This window comes from Somniosus microcephalus, chromosome 3, assembly GCF_052327205.1.
Source record: "Somniosus microcephalus isolate GS21.2 chromosome 3, FLI_Smic_1.0, whole genome shotgun sequence".
NCBI lineage: Eukaryota > Metazoa > Chordata > Chondrichthyes > Squaliformes > Somniosidae > Somniosus > Somniosus microcephalus.
This window is the reverse complement of record NC_140989.1, coordinates 79,078,201-79,102,950: the sequence shown is the minus strand read 5'-3', so window position 1 is coordinate 79,102,950 and position 24,750 is coordinate 79,078,201. Positions and strand designations below refer to the sequence as shown.

General features: G+C 42.6%; 2 protein-coding genes across 5 annotated transcripts in view; one reads left to right on the top strand and one right to left on the bottom strand.

The window, feature by feature from the left end:
• Positions 1 to 368: 368 nt before the first annotated feature.
• On the bottom strand, positions 369 to 19,454 carry nsl1 (NSL1 component of MIS12 kinetochore complex). Of its 2 annotated transcripts, none has more exons than XM_085981258.1 (6): positions 19,348 to 19,454; positions 13,137 to 13,221; positions 8,736 to 8,866; positions 5,903 to 5,960; positions 3,185 to 3,252; positions 369 to 1,511 (listed from the first exon to the last, which is right to left on the bottom strand). In XM_085981258.1, the coding sequence occupies exons 1-6, from the start codon at positions 19,360 to 19,362 to the stop codon at positions 1,230 to 1,232; spliced, it is 639 nt and encodes a 212-aa protein (XP_085837384.1). In that variant the 5' UTR covers positions 19,363 to 19,454; the 3' UTR covers positions 369 to 1,229. The 2 variants fall into 2 exon arrangements, with proteins under 2 accessions (XP_085837384.1, XP_085837383.1); XM_085981257.1 differs by lacking the exon at positions 19,348 to 19,454 and adding an exon at positions 19,159 to 19,341.
• Positions 19,455 to 19,648: 194 nt separating this feature from the next.
• The window catches only part of LOC147121161 (deoxyribonuclease TATDN3-like), an 84,782-nt gene continuing 79,680 nt past the window's right edge, over positions 19,649 to 24,750 (top strand). For all 3 annotated transcript variants that reach the window (XM_085981253.1, XM_085981255.1, XM_085981254.1), the window contains exon 1: positions 19,649 to 19,714. In XM_085981253.1, coding sequence (XP_085837379.1) covers positions 19,661 to 19,714 — 54 coding nt within the window. In that variant the 5' untranslated portion in view covers positions 19,649 to 19,660. The remainder of the gene's footprint in view (positions 19,715 to 24,750) is intronic.

Here is a 24,750-nt window from a genome sequence, read left to right as displayed (position 1 = left end):
ACTGTTTAGAAGCTGTTGCTAAGCAACAGTGTTTGTTGTCAGATACGGAGATGAAAACCTCCGTATGCTTCAACATTAACGCTGGTATGTCCGGCAGTTTTGATAGATCGGCAACAGCTCGGTCCCGTCAGTGCTGGATATAACAAAGTTTCCTGTACTTGTAACACTGGCCTTAAAAGGGACAGGTCAGGTTGGCTCCAAAACATAACAACCGTGTCAGACTCCAGAATACCCAAAAGCAATGCCACAGGAAATTTATTGTAGAATACATTTTGTACTATACAATGTTGCTGTTATAAAGCATTGTGCCCGCTGATGTCACGGAAAATCGGCTAGCTTTTAACTAAAAAAACTACAGATTTGCACTGTATAGTGTATTCCTTAAATTTATTTAAAATCTTAAAAAGGATGTAATCATACAAAAAGACAGACATTGGATATATACAATTTTGACCTTTACAATATTTAACAAAAATCAGTAAGTACAAAGGTATGCCTTTTTAAAAAATAAACCTTATAATAGACTTATACAGAAGACATTAGTTAGAAAGTAGCAATTCACTCTATATTACATTTCATCTGTATATTTGTTAAAAATGTTCATTTGTTTAGATTTTCCATACCACATTTGTACAAGCTTATTTTAATTTGCTGGATGTGAAGTAACTGGTAGTCACATTATGCATTACACTAGAACAGTATCAGATAGGCTCAATTAAAAGTGAAAAAGCAGCAAAAAAAAGTCTAACAAAAACTAAGCCATTTTGTACACTTTTTAAAAATCTTATTTGCAGGATTTTGTAGTCTTAAAATAGAAACAGATCTCTAACATTAAATAGAATTAAGTCAGAAATTTCTGAAATACAAAAAACCAAAAGAACAAGTTAAACTCAAATGTTTAAACCAAGATCTAAGCCTAGCATCTCCTGCAAATGTGGAATTAGGTGACAAATCTGTTAAGTTGTATGTACTTAGACAATTCTTCCACCTACTTACTTTTCCATTTTATTTTCTCTACTTTTAGACCCCTCCTCAGTGCTGCACACTTATACCTAGTTAATATGACGACTTTGGTCATATACCTCTGCCGATATTACTCTAACCACTTGCAAACCGAGATGCTAATTGCCTAGCTTTCATTGAACCTGTCTAGAAGCACTTAAAAATGTAACTGTATATTATATACAGAAATGTACAAGTTGTCTGTTGGCACTGAATAATTGGCAGGTTTACTGGCTGAGATGCAGTCTTCGCTTTGGGTATTTTTGATTAACATAAGAATCTATTTTTCTCTTCTGTGAACTACGATTCTTCAGCAATTTCTTTTTATCAGTCTCTATGGGAGTGACATCTGTTTTTTCAACTGGAAGAGCTTGTCCTTTGTTATTTTGGAAGCACATCTGTGTGTGGGTCGAGAAGATTGCCTTATTTGTCTGGGACTGCTTCATAACGGGAACGAGACTTAGAGTTTGCAAAAGTCCCTCAGCTTTCTCCATAAATGTTGGTAAATGCTTGGGGAACAAAAAGACATCATTATTAGTACTATTACACCACAATTATTTACACCTACAAGAGCTACATAAAGAAAAACCTGTACAATGGCATTAACCTTCAGACTTGACATACTGATCAATTACCCATAGGTTATATAGTTGTAAACATATGGCTATGGCAACCACTTGCCTTTAAACTTTCGCCAAATTAACTACAATCCAATTCCAAATTGTAATCTTCACCCCCAACCTCATCAATGATCCTACTTTCCTGAAGCACTTATTCCTCGCTGGGTCCAGTTGCATAGGTGTTAGTCACATTCAATTAGCCTTTATTCACATGAGCTTCAACAGCATTGGCAGAAAATCAAATTTTTTTTATTTGTTCTTGATATGTGGGCAACCCTGGCAAGGCAGTATATACTGTCCATCCCTAGTTGCCCTGGGGACATTGAGAATCAACCACAAGGTGTGGGACTGGAGTCAAGTGTAGGCCAAATTGGACAGCAGGCTCCTTTCCCGGAATGAGTAGTGAACCAGTTCCAGCTGGGTTAACAACAACAATCTGGCAGCTTTCATGGCTAATTTGTGGTGCTAGCCATAATCAGATTTATCGAATTCAATTTCACAACTTGCCACGGTGGGATTTGAAGGCTAGTCCAGTACCATAACCACTAGCCTACCGTACTGCATGGGACATCACAGCCAAACGCAATCCTAGCTACATATGCGCACTTCCAGCAGTAGCCACTGAACATTCAACAGCAGTAAGAAGTCATGCCAGTTTATTAACCCATTGATGTTGAAGCCAATTAATGCACCCTAGCTGAAATCAGCTAACTGGGTGAAGGTTAGGGATTGAACCTGGCACCTTATTGGTCAGTGTGGCTCAACTACTCAATTGAGCCATCGAGGGCGCTAGTCTACTTTATTTTTTGTATTTTTCAACCTTTTCACTTCAGTCTAGCAGAAACCACATTTTGAAACTGGCCTATTCAGGAAGCTTCATGACATTGGCACTCAATCTTGTCACTGTAACTGACTTCAATAATGAGATGCATTATTTTACTATCCAACTCCAGTCACTGGGTGGAGCTGTACACGGGTACAGTTGTAGTACTTGGTTTCTTAACATTACCACCTAGTGGCTAAAATTAGGTAAATATCTGTGTAAATATGTGAACACTTCTAACTGCTGGCAAAAATTATGTAGTGCAGCAAAGGAAGGATTGGCTCTTGATCCAAACCAAACTGTAGATCCTGGATTCAGACAACCAATTAATAGACACACACAATTTGGAAGTTTTTTTTGCTACATCCACTAGATGGATAGATACATAGTTACATCGCTGGACAGATGTATGTTTAAATAATTCCCAATTATCCATTTCATTTTAAGGCACTTTTAGCAGCCTAATGCACACACTTTAATAGTGCAGTATTCGAATTAGCTAAGAACACTGTACTGAAGATGGAATTAGAATACCACCTTGGGTGAGTCCAAGATAACATAAACCAGTCTAGAGGCAGGACAACTTGTTCAAAGTTGTCTGAAAGAAAGTGGTCATAAACAGTTCCTCCAAAGGCTCCAGTTGAGATCTCATAATTCAAAAAAATTGAAGTTCCTGAAATCTGTTAAGTTGCTGATTGATGAAGAATTAAAAATATACAAATTGCTCTGGAATGCTTACCTTCATAACATCACTCATATCTTGAGAAACGTTTGATGCAATTCTCACCATCTGTGTCTCCTTGGACGCTAATAAAAAATGTATTTGCAAACTACATTAGTTAAAAAATGTCATATACTTTAAGCACCAACACAAGTTGATAATCACAGTGGTTCAGGATTTTTCTAAAAGAGAAGGAAACTGCTCAACAGACCTGAGCCTCAAGTACAAATCCTTACACAAAACACACATTACTGTATAAAAGGTACTATATGCACCCATTTAATCTTGAGTAAATAGCTCCTGATCCCCAAAGATAATCAAGCACAACTCCATAATTATCCACCTTGCCCATTTGGTATTTATTATCCACCAATTTCTTCAGTTTACACATCGTCTTCGTGCTAGAATTTGAGTGGTGTGGGAGGAAGGGTTTCAGTTCATGGGGCACTGGCACCAGTACTGGGGAAAGAGGGCGCTGTTCCGTTGGGACAGGTTCCACTGGCTGGGACCAGTGTCCTGGCAAACCGAATAACTAGGGCAGTAGACAGGGCTTTAAACTAATGAAGGGCGGGGGGGGGGGAGGATTCAGGAAAGAGTTAATTTAAAAGCTGAGAGAGAAATGTCAAGGCTCTAGAGCAGAGTAGAGTTTTGGATAAAAATAAGCAGAGTGGGTCAGGAAGGGAGAGAACAACAAAGGTAATAAGGCATCAGTGACTAAGGTAACATCAGGGAAAAATAGAAATAAGTCAAAGCTAAAGGCACGATATCTGCGCGAAGCATTCACAACAAAGTAGATGAATTAATAGCGCAGATAGAAATGAATAGGTTTGATCTAATAAACATTACGGAAACGTGGTTGCAATGTGGCCAAGGCTGGGAACTAAACATTCCACGCTATTTAACTTTTAGAAGAGATAGGCAAAATGGAAAGGAGAAGGGGTAGCCCTGATTATAAAGGATGGGATAAAGACAGTAGAGAGAAAGGATCTTAGCTCCGAAAATCAAGAGGTAGAATCAGTTTGGATGGAGCTAAGCAACAGCAAGGGGCAGAAAACATTGGTGGGAGTTGTTTATAGGCCCCCCAAACAGTAGTTGTAATGTAGGGCAGAGTATAAATCAGGAAATTAGAGGCGCATGTAACAAGGGTAATACAGTAATCATGGGGAACTTTAATCTACAGAAAGACTGGGCAAACCAAATTTGCAGTAATAGTGTGGAGGACAAATTCATCGAATGTATGCAAGATAGTTTTCTAGATTAGCATGTTGAGGAACCAACTAGGGAACAAGCTATTTTAGATCTAGCATTGTGCAACAAGAAAGGGCTCATTAATAACCTTGTAGTAAAGGGGCCGTTAGGGAAGACTGACTATATTATGATAGAATTTTATATTTTGAGTTTGAAAGTGATTTAGTTAAATCCGAAACTTGGGTATTAAATCTAAACAAAGGAAACTACATAAGTATGAGGGGCGAGTTGGTTAGGGTAGATTGGGAAACTATATTAAAAAGTACGACAGTAGAGAAGCAATGGCTAGCATTTAAAGAATGAATACATAATTTACAACAAATATACATTCCTTTAAGGCACAAAAACCCCACTGGAAAAGTGGTCCAATCGTGGCTAACAAAAGAAGTTAAAGATAGTATTAGATCAAAGGAAGAGGCTTATAATGTTGCCAAAAATAGTAAACCTGAGGATTGGGAAGATTTTAGAATTCAGCAAAGGAGGATCAAGAAATTAATAAAGAAAGGGAAAACAGAATATGAGTAAACCAGCGAGACATAAAAACAAACTGTAAAAGCTTCTATAGGTATGTAAAAAGGAAAAGATTAGCAAAAGTAAGTGTGGGTCCCTTACAGGCTGAGATAGGAGAAATTATAATGGGGAATAAGGAAATGGCAGAGAAATTAAATAAATACTTTGTGTCTATCGTCACGGAAGAAGATGCAAAAAACTTCCCGGAAATAGTGGAGAACCAAGGGTCTAGCGAGAATGAGGAACTGAAAGAAATTAGTATTAGTAAAAAAATAGTACTGGAGAAATTAATGGGACTGAAAGCCGATAAATCCCTGATGGTCTACATCCGAGGGTTTTGAAAGAGGTGGCTATAGATAGTGGATGCATTGGTTGTCATTTTCCAAAATTCAATAGATTCTAGAACGGTTCCCGTGGATTGAAAGGTAGCAAATGTAACCACACTATTTAAGAAAGGAGGGAGAGTGAAAACAGGGAACTACAGACCAGTTAGCCTGACATCAGTAGTAGGGAAAATGCTAGAATCTATTATTAAAGGACGTGGTAACAGGGCACTTAGAAAATAATAATAGGATTGGGCAGTCAACACTGATTTATGAAAGGGAAATAGTGTTTGACAAATCTGTTGGAGTTTTCTGAGGTTGTAACTAGGATAGATAAGGGGGAACCAGTGGATGTGGTGTATTTGGATTTTCAGAAGACATTCGATAAGGTGCCAGACAAGAGGTTATTAAACAAAATTAGGGCTCATGGGATTGGGGGTAATATACTAGTATGGATTGAGACTTGGTTAATGGACAGAAATCAGAGTAGGAATAAACAGGTCATTTTCAGGTTGGCAGGCTGTAACTAGTGGGGTACTCAATAAAACAATATTCAAATATAATATTTAATGGGTTTTGGTTTAGTGGGTAGCACAGTAACTGGAGAAGGCATTTGGAGCCTGAAAAAAATATGTACAATTGCTTACACGCTTACCTTGTTCTGGTTGGATCTCTAGTTTCATTTGGGAGTTTACTGCAGGCTGATAAAGCTTCTGCACACAATGAAATATGTATTGTATTATCAGTAATAAAACTAAATATAAGCAACTAGTTAAAACATTTAAATATTATTTATCATAGATACATAGAAGATAGGAGCAGGAGTAGGCCATTCGGCCCTGCTCCGCCATTCAATGAGATCATGGCTGATCATCCAAATTCAGTACCCGGTCCCTGCCTTCTCCCCATATCCCTTGATCCCTTTAGCCTTAAGAAATATATCCAACTCTTTCTTGAATATACTTAATGAACTGGCCTCCACCGCCCTCTGTGGCAGAGAATTCCACAGGTTCACCACTCTCTGGGTGAAGAAATTCCTCCTCATTTCAGTCCTAAATGGCTTACCCCTTATCCTTAGACTATGACCCCTGGTTCTGGACTCCCCGGCCATCAGAAACATCCTTCCTGCATCTAGTCTGTCCAGGCCTGACAGAATTTTATAGGTTTCGATGAGATCCCCTCTCAATCTTCTAAACTCCAGTGAGTATAAGCCCAATCGACACAATCTCTCCTCATACGTCATTCCTGCCATCCCAGGTATCAGCCTGGTGAATCTTCGCTGCACTCCTTCCATGGCAAAAACGTCCTTCCTCAGGTAAGGCGACCAAAACTGCACACAATACTCAAGGTGTGGTCTCACCAAGGCCTTGTACAACTGCAGCAAGACATCCTTGTTCTTGTACTCGAACCCTCTTGCTACGAAGGCCAACATACCATTTGCCTTCTTAACCGCCTGCTGCACCTGCATGCTTACCTTCAGCGACTGGTGTACAAGAACACCCAGGTCTCTTTGCACTTCCCCTTCTCCCAATCTATTACCATTCAAATAATAATCTGCCTTCCTGTTTTTGCCACCAAAGTGGATAACCTCACATTTATCCACATTATAGTGCATTTGCCATGTTTCTGCCCAATCACCCAACCTGTCCAAATCGTGCTGGAGTTTCACGACATCCTCCTCACAGCATACCCTCCCCCCCAGCAAAGTAACCCCTCTCCTCTGGCTCACTTCTAAGCTTCTGAAGGTTGAATAGTAGAGTGGTCTAGATTGCAGACCTTTCTATCACTCATACCAGCTAACAGGAATCAGAATCTACAGCACAGGATGCCATTTAGCCCATTATGCTTTAGCTGGCTCTCTGAAAGACTTAGTCTGCCCCCCCCCCCTTCCTGTAACTCTTTCCCATACCATTTTAGATTTTTCCTTTTCAAATATTTATCCACTTCCCTTTTAAAAGCTATTACGGATTCTGCTTTCTTCACTGTTTCTGGTAAGGCATTCCATGTGCAACAACTCACAACTCACCGCACAAGAAACATTCTCCTAACTCTTCCCTTTAATATCACATGCAACAGCAGGAAGCGGATTGCACCAGTTTCCCCCCTGCCCCCCATAAAAGCAAAGTGCTCTTAATCAGAAGGGCTCGTATTTTGCGGTAATAATAAGTGAGGCTATCAGTGCTCACCGTTATTATGGGGTAAATCAGACAGCAACTTTTGGAGTACAGTACATACATGTGCAGTTAAACGCAGAAATCCAGAAGTTGCTGTCAGATATACCCCGCTCCTCCACAGGGTACGCTGCTGCAGTCCTCGTCAATAGGCTCAGCATTAAAATCAATGTAACGGCGTGAACTTGCTGTACTTGCCCACTAGTTCTGTTCTAAAATGGCCGATAAAGTTAGGGCTAGTGCATTCAGGAGTAAGTGAGTTTCTAATAAGTGATAATTACTACTGAACAATCTCTCTGGCCCTGAAAAATTAATTTTATAAGTGTGGAGTCTCATTCCCTCAGAAGAAAAAGAGTGTTGGAAATTTTGCAAAAAAATTTGTCTGTCTGTCTCTATCTCTCTGCCTTAATTCCATCTGCATTTTTCAATCTTTATTTCGCTTTATGTACATTATTTAAATCTAATTTATATTTCCTGCTAATACTTCCTGGTTTGGACTCTGTGTCTTAGTGAGGATTCTTCAATCTGATTGGTTGAAGAGCCTCAATGTTTCTAGGAAAATGCACTGAAAGAATTAAGCTACATGGCTATCTTGGGTTTCTAAGGGAAATCAGAATATAGCTATTTGAAGAAATTAACTAATTCACTATAAGATCATACATAAACCCTTGAGATAAGCCCACATTTTCATTACGATGTCAGAAGTCACCAAATGTGTGTGCAAATTGATATGAACATTGTAAGAAGGTCCCAATACAAATAGGGGACAACGTAAATGAAAATAGCAATACAGAAGATAGTTACTTAAGCCTAATAATACTTTGTTTTAGATCTAGAGAGAAATACTTATTACCAAGAGTTACCCTCCTCTTTAGGAGCACACACAAAAATGTCCAGTTCTAATTTAGTGTCTATACCCCAAACATTAACCTCTTTTCTCTTAAATTCAAATATTCAGCATTTATTGGTTTTTTTAAGTCAATGCATTTATCATGGCCTCCAGTGCTAAAATAGGGAACTACAAATACTGCAATTTGTTACTGGCTTGACAACACTGCCTAGGTTTAGTGGCAATGTTGAGTTTGGAGGACTGGCCCCTTTTAATAGATATACCTATTCTTCGTAGTAAAAGGGATTTACTGCATACTGAACACTTAACACCGTTCTCCCATCATTTGTTTCAACAGTATGCAGTTGAATTTATTTACCAAGTGCAGTAGAAGTTAATTGTGGTCACATATAAAACATACTACCCAATACAGCAAATCAGTGTAAACTGAATTCCAACAAAAAAGATACAACAAAATATAAACGTACTAGTGATTCCCTTTCTGCTTTCATGGTCCTAGCAAGATGTCCAACAATCTTCCTGGGAAGTTGCTTACGTTTTGAGGCTGTTTCTTTAATACAGTCATCCAAATCATCATCTAAACTCTTTATGTCATTACCTGGAAATAAAATGGTTATACTAGGACATTTAGTAAAAAAAGTGTACAGTATTCATTTGCCAGATATTAATACAATATTACACTTTTGGAACTGGCGAAACAGCCTGTTGAAATCAGTTTCTAAAGAGACATAATGGGCCATAATATGCTGCCCCTATGGGTGCGTACGTGCCCATAAGGGCCGTGCACATTCAGGCATGCGCCAAGAATTCTCTTGCCAGATCATCCGCATCCCCGGGAAAAGGGCATCCGCGGTGGAGAACTTCTGCCCAGTGAATGCCAGTGAAATTCTTACGCCTGGTATAAGGCCTGCCTTTTCTTACGCTGGTAAAAGCAGGCCTTACACCTGCGTAACAGTTTTAAAAAACAGAAAAATAAAATTGTATCAATAAATTATACATTTAAAAACTTGTTAAATAAGATAAGTTTATTCTTAGCCCCTTTAAAACATGTAAAAAAAAATTTCCGTACATACGGAATCCCCATAAGTATGAATGGGGATTCCCTTCTGTCATTCATTGGTCCGGCCCATGTGATCCGCCTGCACGCCTGGGATACGTGGGCCTCTACCTGCGCGTACCGGGGAGCCACAGGACCGCGAGTCTCCGTGGATCCCGAGGCCCCAGGTACGTGGGCATTTTATTTGCGGATCGGAGGCATTTCCCCGCGGGAAGCCTCCGATTGCAAATTCAGGGCCATAGAATACATAAACCTCAAAAACCATGTTTTTCCCTAGCATAGAATTTTAATAATGTAATAAAGTATGGGGGTGTTAAGATCAGAGAGGCCTCTTGATCGTCCATAAGCAGTATTGAATCAAGAGTGAGTAACAGATTCAGTGTAGTTGGAAGTATGAGTCAGGAAGAAAGAAAAATAACTAACCTAGGCTATTATGCTGGAACCTAATTCAACAGTTTGGCTTACAAAATAATTCAAAACCATCTAAATACACTTAGTTACAACCAGGAAACTCAGATTCAGCTGTATTAGTAATTTTCTGATACCCCATTTTGCAGTTACTTTACTGTTAAAAATATATAAAAAGCATAAGCTACAGCAATAGTAAACTTCATAGATAGCCCGATTACATAGGATTTGCAGCACAGAAACAGACCATTCAGCCCAACTGGCCTCCTCCCACTCTATCTGCATATACTTCTATTCCTTTCTCCCTCACATTTATCTAGCTTCCCCCTAAATGCATCTATGCTATTCGACTCAACTACTCCATGTGGTAGCAATTTCCACATTGTAACCACTCTGTGTAAAGTAGTTTCTCCGGAATTCTCTATTGGATTTATTACTGACTATCTTTTATTTATGGCCTCTAGTTTTGGACTCCTCCACAAGTGGAAAATATTCTCTCTGTCTACCCTATCAAACCCTTTCATAATTTTAAAGACCTCTATTGGGACACCCCTCAGCCTTCTCTTTTCTAGAGAAAAAAGAGCCCCAGCCTATTTCAGTATTTCCTGATAGTTATAACCTCTCAGCTCTGATGATATTCTTGTAAATCTTTTTTGCACCTTCAGTGTCTCTATATCCTTTTTATAATATGGAGACCAGAACTGTACACAGTACTAAGTGTGTTCTAACCAAGGTTCTATACAAGTTTAATAACTTCCCTACTTTTCAATTCTATTCCTCCAGAAATGAACCCAAATGCTTTGTTTGCATTTTTAATGGCCTTGTTAACTTGCATTACTACCTTTAATGATTTGTGAATATGTACCCCATGATCCCTTTGTTCCTCTAGCCCATTTAGACTCCATTTTCCAAACATTATGTGGCCTCCTTATTCCTCCTACCAAAATGCACATCACAGAAACATTTTATATTAAAATTAATTTGCCATTTACACGCACAAGTTTATTAATGTGTTCTTGTATTTTGTCATAGTTTTCCTCAGTATTAACTATACCCCCCAATGTGGTGTCATCCGCAGATTTTGAAATTGTACTTCCGATTCCAGAATCCAAATCGTTTATGTAAATGGTGAAGAGCAGTGGTCCCAGCACCGACCCCTGTGGAACACCACTTCCCACCTTCCGTCAGCCTGAGTAACTACCTTTAACCCCTACTCTCTGCTTTGTTTTGTAGCCAGCTGGCTATCCATTCTGCTACTTGTCCCGACTACATGCTCTGACCGTAGTCATGAATCTACCATGTGGTACCTTATTGAAGGCCTTTTGAAAATACAAGTATATTACATCTACTGCATTACCCATGTCTACTCTTTCTGTAACTTTTTCAAAGAATTCAATAAGGTTGGTCAAGCAGGACCTTCCCTTTTGAAATCCATGTTGACTATTCTTTATTATATTTTCAGTTTCTAGATGTTTTCCTATTACATCCGAGTAGATTCCATTATCTTTCCTATCACGGACGTTAAGCTAACTGGTCTATAGTTCCCTAGATTTGTTCTATCGCCCTTTTTAAATATAGGAATAACATTAGCATGATGGTTGATGTATATACCTTGTTTTCCCAAAAGTAATCGATAAACTACTGCATAGACAACTACAGGAAACTTTGGTTTATCCAGAGGTTGTATGTCCGGAATACTCGATCTAACGGGAAAAATCAGGAGCCGTTTTCTATAAGTTTTTTTAGTTCTCGTTCTTTTTTTTCCCCCCCCAGTCAGGCACTGCAAGGTCTGTAGCTATAGCAACAGCTTCAGCTAGAGACGCTTGCAGCTGCAGCCGACTCTTTAGAAGCTGTTGCTAAGCAAGTGTTTGTTGTCAGATACGGAGATGAAAACCTCCGTATGCTTCAACATTAACTTTGTATGTTCGGCAGTTTTGATAGATCGGCAACACACCGGTCCGGTCGGTGCCGGATATCACAAAGTTTCTTGTATTAGGAATAATTAGATCGCATAGGATTATAGGATAGGTAGTTGGTTGAAATTGTATAAGCAGTTAGTTGTTAGTAATAGTGGATTGATTGGGGCCTGGTTATGAATAGAGTTCTGCAGGGTGCTGTATTGGAACCATTGCTGTTCATGATCTAGAGAAGGGATTAAATGGAACATTTCTTAAATGCGTAGATGATACAAAAACATGTGCAAGGATTAATAATTCAGACCAAACCAATAGCATGAAGGTAAATTTAGGTAAGTAAGGTGAATGGGCCTGTGTGGAAGATGCTATCTAATGTGGACGAGTGCAATGTCATACACTTGGGGTTAGGAAACTACAGCCATGCAGAGGTAACCATTAAAGATACTGAATTATTTAAAAGATTGAGGGGTGTAATTGGTCATTCACTAAATGTGCACAGGCAGCTTGAGGTGCCTATAGAGAAAGAAAATAGTTTTTTTGGTTGTACTGTTAGGGCAATTGAGTAAAAAATTAATAGTACTATACTTAAGCCATGCAAGGTTCTTGTATGCTTGCATTTGGACTACTGTTTTGGCTCCTGTATATGGTAAAAAGGATATCAAGGCTCTGGAGAGGGTAGAGGCAGAGCAGGATGTTGGCTGGGGACCCAACAAACAGGTCATTTAAAGTTTTAAAGCATTGACACAGGTCAATGAATCAAGCAATTCCATTCAATTCAAACACCATATATAATTGACAACTTGTCCAGCTAATGTGGTTATAAGATACAATTTCAAATGTCCTTTCTTCTGACATGTCTTCAAAGGATCTTGAATGGTATATCTGGGCTGACTTTATCACAGTCAAGAGAGACTGGGCTAAATTTATATCTCCATGCTAATGTTTTTGCCACTTTATTGAACAATCATCATGTGAGTTAGTGCAGAAGAAGTATTTCTGCTGTTTTGACATTTGAGGCGAATAGTAACGTTTTCAATTACAGTACTATATACTATTTGTACTGAATACTATTCATTTACGTGTTTAATGTTAAATAAATTTGTCTATTCATTTATAAACTGAGCCTCAGTCTCGATGTATGTTCTTCCACATATCGAAGAAAGGCAGCAGGTGATATATTCCAATAAACTGGATTACAGTTACAAAGGTTCTCTGTTCAACCTCTGGGTATTGCTACATTTATCTAGATATTGGGCAGCTAAAAGAAATTTAAGAATGGTTAAGGAAAAATGCAGCCCTTCCTAGATTTATTTAAACAAAATCAAAGATGAACTGATACAAGAGAATTGTGATCAGACTGCATAAGAAAGCTTTGGTGTCTCCTGACAAGGCGCAACATTTGCCTCATCATTCAATTTCCACTAAATATTTTGATAATGATCTAGAGATTGCAAAGAAAATTTGACTGAATTTGTTTGGTTCCATACCATATCCCAGCTCCTCTTCCTCAGAGACTTCTTGCCATAACACCCCATTGACAAGAATATTCTCCTGAATAGCAGTTTCAAATATCTGCAACAAAAAAAATGGCATATATTCAAATTCAAAAAAAGTCACTATATAGGCCCAGAATTTGCTGTAAAAATAACAGCGTGTCACACCCTTCCTAATGTGCAAATGGGCCAGCAACTTGTGGCGAAGAAGAGATAACTCATGAATTGTAAATCGCCACAAGTTGCTGGCTGATTTTCGCCGCTTCGCCGTTAGCTTTGCAAAAACGGCATCTCGCCCTTAACCTCCCCGTGATTTTCATGAAGTTGCTGCATTTGCACATTCATTTCCCATTAAACTCACCAGAGTGTTAAGTCTAGTAATTAACACGCAAGTACCCTTATAATGACGTGATAATTGTTAATGACTTAATAAACCGCTCTTGTCCAGAAAGTAAACAATTGAAAGTGTGGAGTCTCATTCCTTCAGGTTGTGAATTGTTGGATTTTTTTTTAAAATGTCAAATTTTAAAATTTCTTCTCACTTTTCTTTTGTCTTTTTTCTCTTAATCCAGTATCTTTATTCCTCTTTGCCTCTACTTCTTCCCGTATCAGATTTGACATCAAATGAACCCACTCTAATTCACCCTCTTTCTCATTGCTTCCTTTATTTCTCAATCCTTTAATCTCTCTCATTGGTTAAGGAGATACATTGTTTGTCCTGTTAGTCACCAAAGTCCCAGATGCTCTGTTGCCCTCTGTTATCAACTCGAACTTCCAGCAACTTTGTGGGCAACATTTTTTTTTAAACCTAAATGTGCACAAACAAGTCTAACTAACAGATACCCTGCTCCAGCAAAATCTAGGTCATAGGGTTAGATCACAGGCAGTGTTTGTTGCTTTATTCTGGCAGAAATCAGACAGGTTTTGAAATCACATGGGTCTGGTACTTCAATGTGCTGCATTACAGAAATGACTCAAGTCCCTGATGCTATCAAAAGAAGCACTTAGAGGCTGAGATGAGATGAGATGAGCAGAAACATGGAAGGCAAATCACCATCCTAAGCCCGCTGGATCAATGGCCATCCCTAAAAAATAAATGGCCTTCTAATTGATCCAGAGATGTCTGCATTGTGATGTCAGCATGTAATGTGCGTGCTGAAGTCACGAATGCAATTTGTGCCAATCACTGAACCTGATTTTGATAAGCAAACAATGGGGGGAATGTTGTCAATTTCCAGGGTAATGAGTTTTTATTCACCACCCAAAAGATTCCAGGAATTTGTCAATGGAAATTGGTGAAACCTAATTTTAATGAGTCTCACTTATAAATAGGAGCTCCTTGCATTTTGTGTTGATGAGGTTTCTCCCTGGTGGTTGCAACAGAACAAGTAATAATTGCAAGTACATACTCTGAAGTGGGTTCAATGGTTTTACATGTTCTGGACTTTAATATTTAAATGTATTTGTATAACTTTATAGTTATGCAGTACCAATTTTATACATTGCACATATATTTGTAATAACATCTTGCATATGGCTCTCCTGCTGACCTATTCCATTTCTAATTATATGAGCAGCTCCAGAAAGAGATGCAGATTTATTTTTGCAGCGATGATGCATAAATAAAATGTTTTTGATCGTGCAACTACAGCAAGCTATATGCAAATTTATTTAAGTAACTGATATACAAGGCACACACATTTCTTTATTGACTATAATGGGGCGAGAACTCTAAATATTCTATTTCTCTTCCACCCCAGGCTCAATCCATTACATCTCACCTCCCCCTCCCAGAGTTCGCTACAACACCCCCACCCCAAAAAAAATTGGTCAGTCAACTCTTTTACTGCTTGTGGGATTATGCTGTGTGTAAACTGGCTGCACACAATAACTTGCATTTAATAATGCCTTTAACATAGAGAAACACCAGGCACTTTACAGAGGGGAGATGGGGCAGATCCTGAAGCTTTGTGGAAGGAATGGGGAAAGTTGACCAAAAGCTTGATTCAAGAGATGTGTTTTGAGAAAGCTTTTAAAGGTGGGGCAGAAGAGGGGGGATTTGAGGAGAGAGTTGCAAAGGGGGCCAAGGCAGCTGAAGCCTCTGCCACCAAAGATAGAGTTGAAGGCCAGAATCAGAGGACTGGAAGATGTGGAACAAGCTGCAAAATTGAAGAAATTAAGATTGGCTCAGGTGGTGGAGGGAGTTGCAGAAAAGGATTTTATATTCAATAACTCCTACTATAAGCCCAGACTCCCACAGCTACCTTGATTACACTTCCTCCCGCCCCACTTCCAAGGACTCTTTCATTCTCCCAGTATCTCCAGCTCATTTGTTCGGATGATGCCACCTTCACATACTAGTGCTTCCGATATGGTCTTCCTTTTTCCTCAACCAAGGATTGCCCTCCACCGTGGTCGACAGGGCCCTCGACTGTGTCCGTCCTATTTCCTGCACTTCTGCTCTCGCCCTTTCCCCTCCCTCCCTCCCAGAACCACAATAGGGTTCCCCTCGTCTTCACCTTCCACCACACCAGCCTCCACATTCAACGGGTCATCCTCCGCCACTTCCAGCATGATGCCACCACCAAACATATCTTCCCCTCCCCTCTCAGCATTACGAAGGGACCGCTCACTCCAAGACACCCTGGTGCACGCCTCTATCATCCCCTCCCCATCCCATGGCACCTTCCCGTGCAAGCGCAGGAGATGCAACACCTGCCCTTTTACCTCCTCCCTTCCTACTGTCCAGGGCCCAAACACGCCTTCCAGGTGAAACAGCGATTTACTTGTACTTCTTTCAATTTAGTATACTGTATTCGCTGCTCACGAAGCAGTCTCCTCTACATTGGAGAGATCAAACGCTGATTGAGTGATCGCTTTGCTGAACACCTCCGTTAAGTCTGCAAGCGAGTCCCATGTCACTTTAATTCTCGACTCACTCCGACCTCATCCTCATACACTGTTCCAATGAAGCTCAATGGAAGCTTCACGAACAGCACCTCATCACTTTACAGCCTTCTGGACTCAACATCGAGTTCAACAATTTCAGACCATAACCACAGCTTCCATTTTTTCCCCCAGACAGCAGCTGCTGGTAATGATTCTGCGCATGTCATTTTCAGCTTTTCTAGAGTCATCTTTTGTTTCTTTACTTGTCCCATTACCATCTCCTTTTGCTTTGTACCTTGTGTCTTTTAATCACTCCTGCCTTCCACCCCATCACAGACCTTCCCTTTTGTTCTTTCCTCCCCACTTTCCCAATCTCTGTACTTGCTTAAATATCCGTTACATCGCTAACATTTTCCAGTTCTGACAAAATGTCATCGACCTGAAACGTTAACTCAGTTTCTTTCTCGACAGATGCTGCCTGACCTGCTGAGTATTTCCAGCATTTTCTGTTTCTATTTCAGATTTCTAGCATCCGCAGTATTTTGTTTCTGTACTTTATATTCAATCTAATCTGTTTGGGGATCGGGGTGACGGGCGAGCAGGGCAATGGTGGAGTTTTGGATGATTTAAAGTTAACGGAGAGAAGCGGCCAGGAGGCTGCAGGGAAGATGTTGAGAGTTGAAAAGCGTGGGGTGGGAGGGGCAAAGACAACCAGCGCTCCAGGGCTGGGAGTCAGCAGTCTTGGCACTGGGCAGGGCATGGGGTTGAAGTCCCATCCGAGTTAGACAGAATGCGGAGGGCAGCCCGAGCAAGCAGCCTGTCAGGAGGGAGTGATCAACGGCAGTGGGTAGACATAGACATAGAAGATAGGAGCAGGAGTAGGCCATTCAGCCCCTCAAGCCTACTCCGCCATTCAATGAGATCATGGCTGATCATCCAAACTCAGTACCCTGTCCCTGCCTTCTCCCCAAATCCCTTTAGCCTTAAGAAATATATCTAACTCCTTCTTGAATATATTTAATGAACTGGCCTCAACTGCCTTCTGTGGTAGAGAATTCCACAGGTTCACCACTCTCGGTGAAGAAATTCCTCCTCATCTCAGTCCTAAATGGCTTACCCCTTATCTTTAGACTGTGACCCCTGGTTCTGGACTCCCCCGCCATCAGGAACAGCCTTCCTGCATCTAGTCTGTCTAGTCCTGTTAGAATTTTATAAGTTTCAATGAGAACCCCTCTCATTCTTCTAAACTCCAGCGAGTATAAGCCCAATCGACCCAATCTCTTCTCATACATCATTCCTACCATCCCAGGTATCCTCAAAGGTGTTGCTATGGGTACCCGCATGGGTCCTAGCTATGCCTGCCTTTTCATGGGATATGTGGAACACTCTTTGTTCCAGTCCTACTCGGGTCCCCTCCCTCACCTCTTTTTCCGATACATTGATGACTGTATCGGTGCCGTTTCCTGCACTCGCCTTGAACTAGACAATTTCATTCACTTTGCCTCCAATTTCCACCCTTCCCTCACCTTCACATGGTCCATCTCTGACTCTTCCCTTCCCTTCCTCGACTTCTCCGTCTCCATCTCCAGGGATAGGTTATTGATCAACATTCACTACAAGCCCACTGACTCCCACAGCTACCTGGACTACACTTCCTCCCACCCCGCCTCCTGTAAGGACTCTATTCCATTCTCCCAGTTTCTCCGTCTCCGCCGCATCTGCTCCGACGATGCCACCTTCCACACCAGTGCTTCCAACATGTCTTCCTTTTTCCTCAACCGAGAATTCCCCTCTACCGTGGTTGACACGGCCCTCGACCGTGTCCGTTCTATCTCCCGCACTTCTGCCCCTCCCGGAACCACGATAGGGTTCCCCTTGTCCTCACCTTTCACCCCACCAGCCTCCACATTCAACAGATCATCCTCCGCCATTTCCACCAGCTCCAAAGTGATCCCACCACCAAACGCATCTTCCCCTCCCCTCCCAGCATTCCGTAGGGACCGCTCCCTCCAAGACACCCTAGTCCACTCCTCTATCACCCCCAGCACCCCTTCCCCTGGCACCTTCCTTGGAAGCGCAGGAGATGTAACACCTGCCTCTGTACCTCCCCCCTTCCCACTGTCCAGGGCCCCAAACAGCCCTTCCAGGTGAAACAGCAATTTACTTGTACTTCTTGCAATCTAGTATACTGTATTCACTGCTCACGATGTGGTCTCCTCTACATTGGGGAGACCAAACGCAGATTGGGCGACCGCTTTGCGGAACACCTCCGTTCAGTCCGTAAGGGTGACCCCGAGCTTCCGGTCGCCTGTCATTTTAATTCACCGCTCCATTCCCATTCAGACCTCACCATCCTCGGCCTCTTGCATTGTTCCACGGAAGCTCACCGTAAACTCGAGGAACAGTACCTCATCTTCCGATTGGAGACTTTACAGCCTTCTGGACTCAATATCGAGTTCAACAATTTCAGATCATAACCTTGGCCCCATTACATTTTTACTTATATTTTTTATCCACACCTTTGTTTTGGCCTTTCACCCCCCTTTCTTTTTTTTCTCTCCCACATGGCAGCTGTCTCCCATTCTGCCAGCGCATTTCACACCTAATCTAGAGCTGTGTTTTGTCTCCACTAGTCCTATCACCATCTCGTCTCGTTTTGAATACCTCTTAATGTCTCTTCTCTTTTGTTCTCTCCCAGCCTGGCCTCTTAATCTATTTCATTTCCTGTGCTTTTTCAGTCTTGACAAAAGGTTTGACCCGAAACGTTGACTCTATTTTCTCTCCACGGACGTTGCCTGGCCTGCTGAGTTTTTCCAGCATTTTCTGTTGTTATTTCAGATTTCCAGCATCCGCAGTATTTTGCTATTATCCCAGGTATCAGTCTGGTAGAGGGGAGTGATCAACGGCAGGGGGGTAGAGGGGAGTGATCAACGGCAGGGGGGTAGAGGGGAGTGATCAACGGCAGGGGGGTAGAGGGGAGTGTCTGATCTCCCGGAGGCTTCACCCCTCACCATTAACCCTCTGACTCCAGCCTCTTGTGCACAGCCACCCTCCCTGATCTCTCCTTTCCACAGGCCCGCTCTGGAGATGGAGCCGCCGCCCGGCACCCCCCTCTCCCCGCACTCACCCGCCGGGCCTCCCGCTCTCCCTCCTGTGCTGCTTTTTCCAGCCTTTGGTGCAGCGGCTCGGAGAAGCGCTCGAGCGCCGCCAGCACCGCGCGCCGGGAGCAGCAGCGGACCCGCGCGCCCAACGGCTCCATCGCTCGCGGCAGCTCAGCTTCAAACCGCCGCTTTCTGCCTTTTCCGGTCAGACGTACATCCGTTGGAATCATCACTCAGCAGTTCCGGCGAGAAGCACACCGCATAATAACAGTTCCACCCAGCCTGCTATCAGATTTAACCAACGAACATCGCGTACAAAAACCACGTAGTAGAGCTATTTGTGGAAAATAAATTTAGCCGTTTATTTGCGGAAGAGCTCTAAATAACACATCGGAATGTAAAATGACGATCCCCAGGTACCAGGGAAGGACGCTGCATCTTGCTAATCATTAAATCATAAAGGACAATGGGAGAAATGCTGATTCGTTTCTAACCCGGAAGTGCGTCCATTTTTGCAGTCCGGGCACCATGAGCGGATTCATCGATTGTCACTGTCACCTGGCAGCGCAGGATTTCCTCACAGTAAGAGCTAGGTCTCGGGCTCCGGGCCCTTCCACTCATAGCAAAAAAAGCAATGTCTTCTCAAACTGTTAGTGATTACAGTGTAATATTTCAAACCTGCGCTTCCTACCGCCAAAGTGTTTTTTTAATTCCTCGTCTGTACTGCGTCAGCGCGGTGGTGGGGTACCACAGTTGGTCTCAACACCCCTATTTCGGGAGTGAGGGGAGGGAAATCATGGCCCCGTGTTCATTTGCTTATGCATTTTACTTGTGAAGCACTCTTGGATTTTTTAATATTAATTGCGCCAAATAAATGCATATTTATGTTGATATTGAATTAGTGTTGCACTTTTCATTGCTTTTATATTGTTTCTATCTATAGTAAGGTGCCCAAAACAATGCGCAGTACTCCAACTGCAGCTTATTTGTTCTTATTATTACTTCCTGATTGTATTTAAGCTGTAAGTGCCACCCATCTAGGAACATAGGAACAGGAGTAAGCCATTCAGCTCCTCAAGCCTGTTCCACCATTCAGTTAGATCATGGCTGATATGTATTTTAACTCCCATCTATCCGCCTTGGTTCTGTAACCTTTAATGCACTTGCCTAACAAAAATCTATCAATCTCAGTTTTGAAATTTTCAATTGACCTAGCCTCAACAGCATCATGGGGGAGAGAGTTTCCACTACCCTTTGTGTGAAGAAATGCTTCCTCACATCACCCCTGAATGGCCAAGCTTTAATTTTAAGGTTATATCCCCTTGTTCTGGACTCTCCCAGCAGAGGCAATAGTTTCTCTTTATCTACCCTATCAACTCCTTTAATCATCTTAAACTCCCCAATTAGATCACCCCTTAATCTTCTATTCTCAAGAGAATACAAGCCTACCCCTAGTCTCTGCAATCTGTCCTCCTAATATAACCCTTTTTGCCCTGTTAGCATTCTGGTGAATCTATGCTGCACCCGCTCTAAGGCCAATATATCCTTCCTGCAGTGCGGTGCCCTGAACTCAACGCAGTACTCTAAATGGGGTCTAACCAGAGTCTTATATAACTGTAATATAACTTCCACCCATTTGTATTCCAATCCCCTTGAGATAAAGGCAAACATTCCAATAGCGTTTTAAAAAAGATTTGTAGCTGTCCACTAGCTTTTTGTGACTTCTGTATTTGAACTCCTAAATCTCTCTGTTCCTCCACAATTCCTAGCTTCTCAGCATTTAGAATATACTCTGATCTTTCTTTTTTAGGCCCAAAGTGGATGATCTCACACTGAACTCAATCTGCCACAGTTCTGCCCATCTTCCTAGTCATCTATGAACTCGTGCAATGTGCTCCTCACAGTCTTCGCCACACCATAAATTTAATATCACCAGCAAATTTTGGTGGTGTTCCCTCAATTCTTAAATCCAGATCATATATATAGTAAATATAAGAGCAGTCCCAACACAGACCCCTGTGGGCCATCACTTACCATTCCAAGAAACTTCCTGTTTACCTCTAGTCTTTGCCTGTAACCATCTATCTATCCATATGGCCACATTCCCCTTAGTTGCATGTTCCATTATCTTTGTCACAAATCTCTTCTGTGGTACATGGATGTACAACCTTTTGGACCAGACACTTATGTCAAAACCAGTGATTGAGCCACATATAATTATGCAGTAATGTGAGCTGCTGTACACAGAAACACAAGCCCCATAATAAAAATGTGAGACGCCTAAACTAAAAAGCAAGATCACTAAACTGAAGAGAGAGAAATCCCATATACAAATAACATGACCCTCAATGCAGAAAAAGCAAGACACCCACTTTAACAAAAAACCTCCCATTCAGTTATTTACAATCTATATTAATGACCTAGATGAAGGAACTGAGTGTAATGTATCCATGTTTGCTGATGATACAAAGTTATGTGGGACAGTAAGCTGTGAGGAGAACACAAAGAGTCTGCAAAGGGATATAGATAGACTAAGTGAGTGGGCAGTAAGGTGGCAGATGGAGTATAATGTAGGGAAATGTGAGGTTATTCACTTTGGTAGGAAGAATAGAAAAAACTTTTTTAAATGATGAGAAACTTTCAAACGTTGGTGTTCAGAGACATTTGGGTGTCCTTGTGCAAGAAACACAAAGCTAGCATACAGGTATAGTGAGCAATAAAGAAGGTAAATGGCATGTTGGCCTTTATTGCAGGGGTTGGAGTATAAGAGTAAGGAAGTCTTGCTACAATTGTACAGGGCCTTGGTGAGACCACACGTGGAGTACTGTGTATAGTTTTGGTCTCCTTATCTATGGAAGGATATACTTGCCCTGGAGGCGGTGCAACAAAGGTTCACCGCCTCGGAAGCTCAACGTAAACTCGAGGAACAGCACCTCATCTTCCGATTAGGCAGTCTGCAGCCTTCCGGACTCAATATCGAGTTCAACAATTTCAGATCATAAGCTCGATCCCCATTTCATTTTCTCTTGTAATTGTTCCACTCCTTTCCCCCCCCCCCCCCCCTTTCCTTTTGTTTCTCTCTCACACCTGGCAGCTATCTTTTGCCCTGCCGGTACACTTTACACCTAATCCCAGCCTATTACCATCTCGTCTAGCTTCTAATCTCTTTTACTTCTTTTGTTTCTTTTATTCTTTTGTCCGATCGCAGCCCTGCCTCCGATCTAGTTTCTTTTCTTTCCAGTTTTGAAGAAGGGTCCAACCCGAAATGTCAACTCAAATTTCTCTCCACGGATGTTGCCTGACCTGCTGAGTTTTTCCAGCATTTTCTGTTGTTATTTCGGATTTCCAACATCTGCAGTATTTTGCTATCGTACTAGTGTTTGGTTCACTGCCACACCTCTTCTAGGAATGCCTACCTTGAAGAAGTTCTGCTCTTCTCTTCGACGGGATCTCCGTTTGGCTCTTCAACCTTGTTCATCTTCATTACTTTCAGTTTCCCTTCTCGTGTTTGATCAGGTATCTGCCAAGACTCGGTTTCACAGCCACATTATTTTCCTCAGCAACTGTCTCCGGTTCCGACTTACTCCACGTGGATTCCAACTAAACTTCCACCCTTCGTGCTTCGGATCCACCCAGGATTACAAATATCTCCAAGATATTCATCGTTCCTCGAACTACTGCTCTCGCCGCATCCTGAGATCCACGCTCAACGCCATGCGGCGCCACATGAACACACTCGACTTCTCTCTTCAGCAACACCGGCGCACTCTATCTCAAAGCTGTCCGGGTCCACAGTTCCATTTCATCCTTCGACTCATCCGACGCTTCAACAAAAAACTTTTCTTCTTCCTTTCTGATGTCAAGGATCGCAAGCTTCATCAACTCTTGGACACCAACGCCCCTCCGGAACCTTCTTCCCCTTCACTTTCCTCTGACCCCCCCTTCTCCCAATCCCACCCCCTGCCGCGTTTTCACTATCCCCTCTGACCTTCCACTCTCTGACCCTGAACGATCAGTCCTCAGCAAAGGCCTGAGCTTTATCCCCTTACGCCCCCACCTCAATGAATTTCGAGCTCGGCACGATGTTGAGCTCTTTTTCCGCCGCCTTCGTCTCCGTGCCCACTTCACTGGCCAGGAGTCTTCCCCCCCGCACAACTGACCCTTTCTCCCGCTTGCAGAATTCCCGTTCTACCTGGACCCCTCCCCCTGGCCTCTTACCCTCTCTAGATCTTTTCATCGCTAACTGCCGCCGTGACATCGGCCGTCTCCATTTCTCTGCTCCCCTCACTCACTCCAACCTACCTCCCTCTGAACTTGCAGCACTCCATTCTCTTAGATCCAACCCTGACATTGTCATTAAACCCGCTGACAAGGGTGGTGCTGTTGTTGTTTGGCATACTGACCTCTACCTAGCGGAAGCTGAACGCCAACTCTCCGACACCTCCTCCTACCTCCACCTGGACCATGACCCCACTACCGAACATCAAACCACCGTTTCCAAGACTGTCACTGACCTCATCTCCTCTGGAGATCTTCCCCCTGCTGCCACCAACCTCATAGTTCCCCAACCCCGCACAGCCCGCTTCTACCTCCTTCCCAAGATCCACAAACAGGACTGCCCTGGTAGACCCATCGTTTCAGACTGTTCTTGCCCTACAGAACTTATCTCTTCCTATCTTGACTCTATCTTTTCTCCCCTTGTCCAGTCTCTTCCCACCTACATCTTCCCACCTACTCTTCGGACGCCCTCCGCCACTTTAACAGTTTCCAGTTTCCTGGCCCCAACCGCTTCCTTTTCACCATGGACGTACAATCCCTCTACACCTCCATCCCCCACCCGGATGGCCTGAGGGCGCTCCGCTTCTTCCTTGAACAGAGGCCCGACCAGTCCCCATCCACCACGACCCTCCTCCGCCTGGCTGAACTTGTTCTCACATTGAACAACTTCTCCTTTAACTCCACTCATTTCCTCCAAATCAAAGGTGTTGCCATGGGTACCCGCATGGGTCCTAGCTATGCCTGCCTTTTCGTGGGCTATGTGGAACAATCTTTGTTCCAGTCCTACTCGGGTCCCCTCCCTCACCTCTTTTTCCGATACATTGATGACTGTATCAGTGCCGTTTCCTGCTCTCGCCCCAAACTTGACAATTTCATTCACTTTGCCTCCAATTTCCACCCTTCCCTCACCTTCACATGGTCCATCTCTGACTCTTCCCTTCCCCGACTTCTCCGTCTCCATCTCCAGGGATAGGTTATCGACCAATATTTACTACAAGCCCACTGACTCCCACAGCTACCTGGACTACACTTCCTCCCACCCCGCTTCCTGTAAGGACCCTATTCCATTCTCCCAGTTTCTCCGCCTCCGCCGTATCTGCTCCGACGATGCCACCTTCCACACCAGTGCTTCAGACATGTCTTCCTTTTTCCGCAACCGAGGATTCCCCTCTACTGTGGTTGACACTGCCCTCGACCGTGTCAGTTCTATCTCCCGCATTTCTGCCCTCACCCCTGCCCCTCCCTCCCGGAACCACGATAGGGTTCCCCTTGTCCTCACCTTTCACCCCACCAGCCTCCACATTCAACGGATCATCCTCCGGCATTTCCGCTACCTCCAA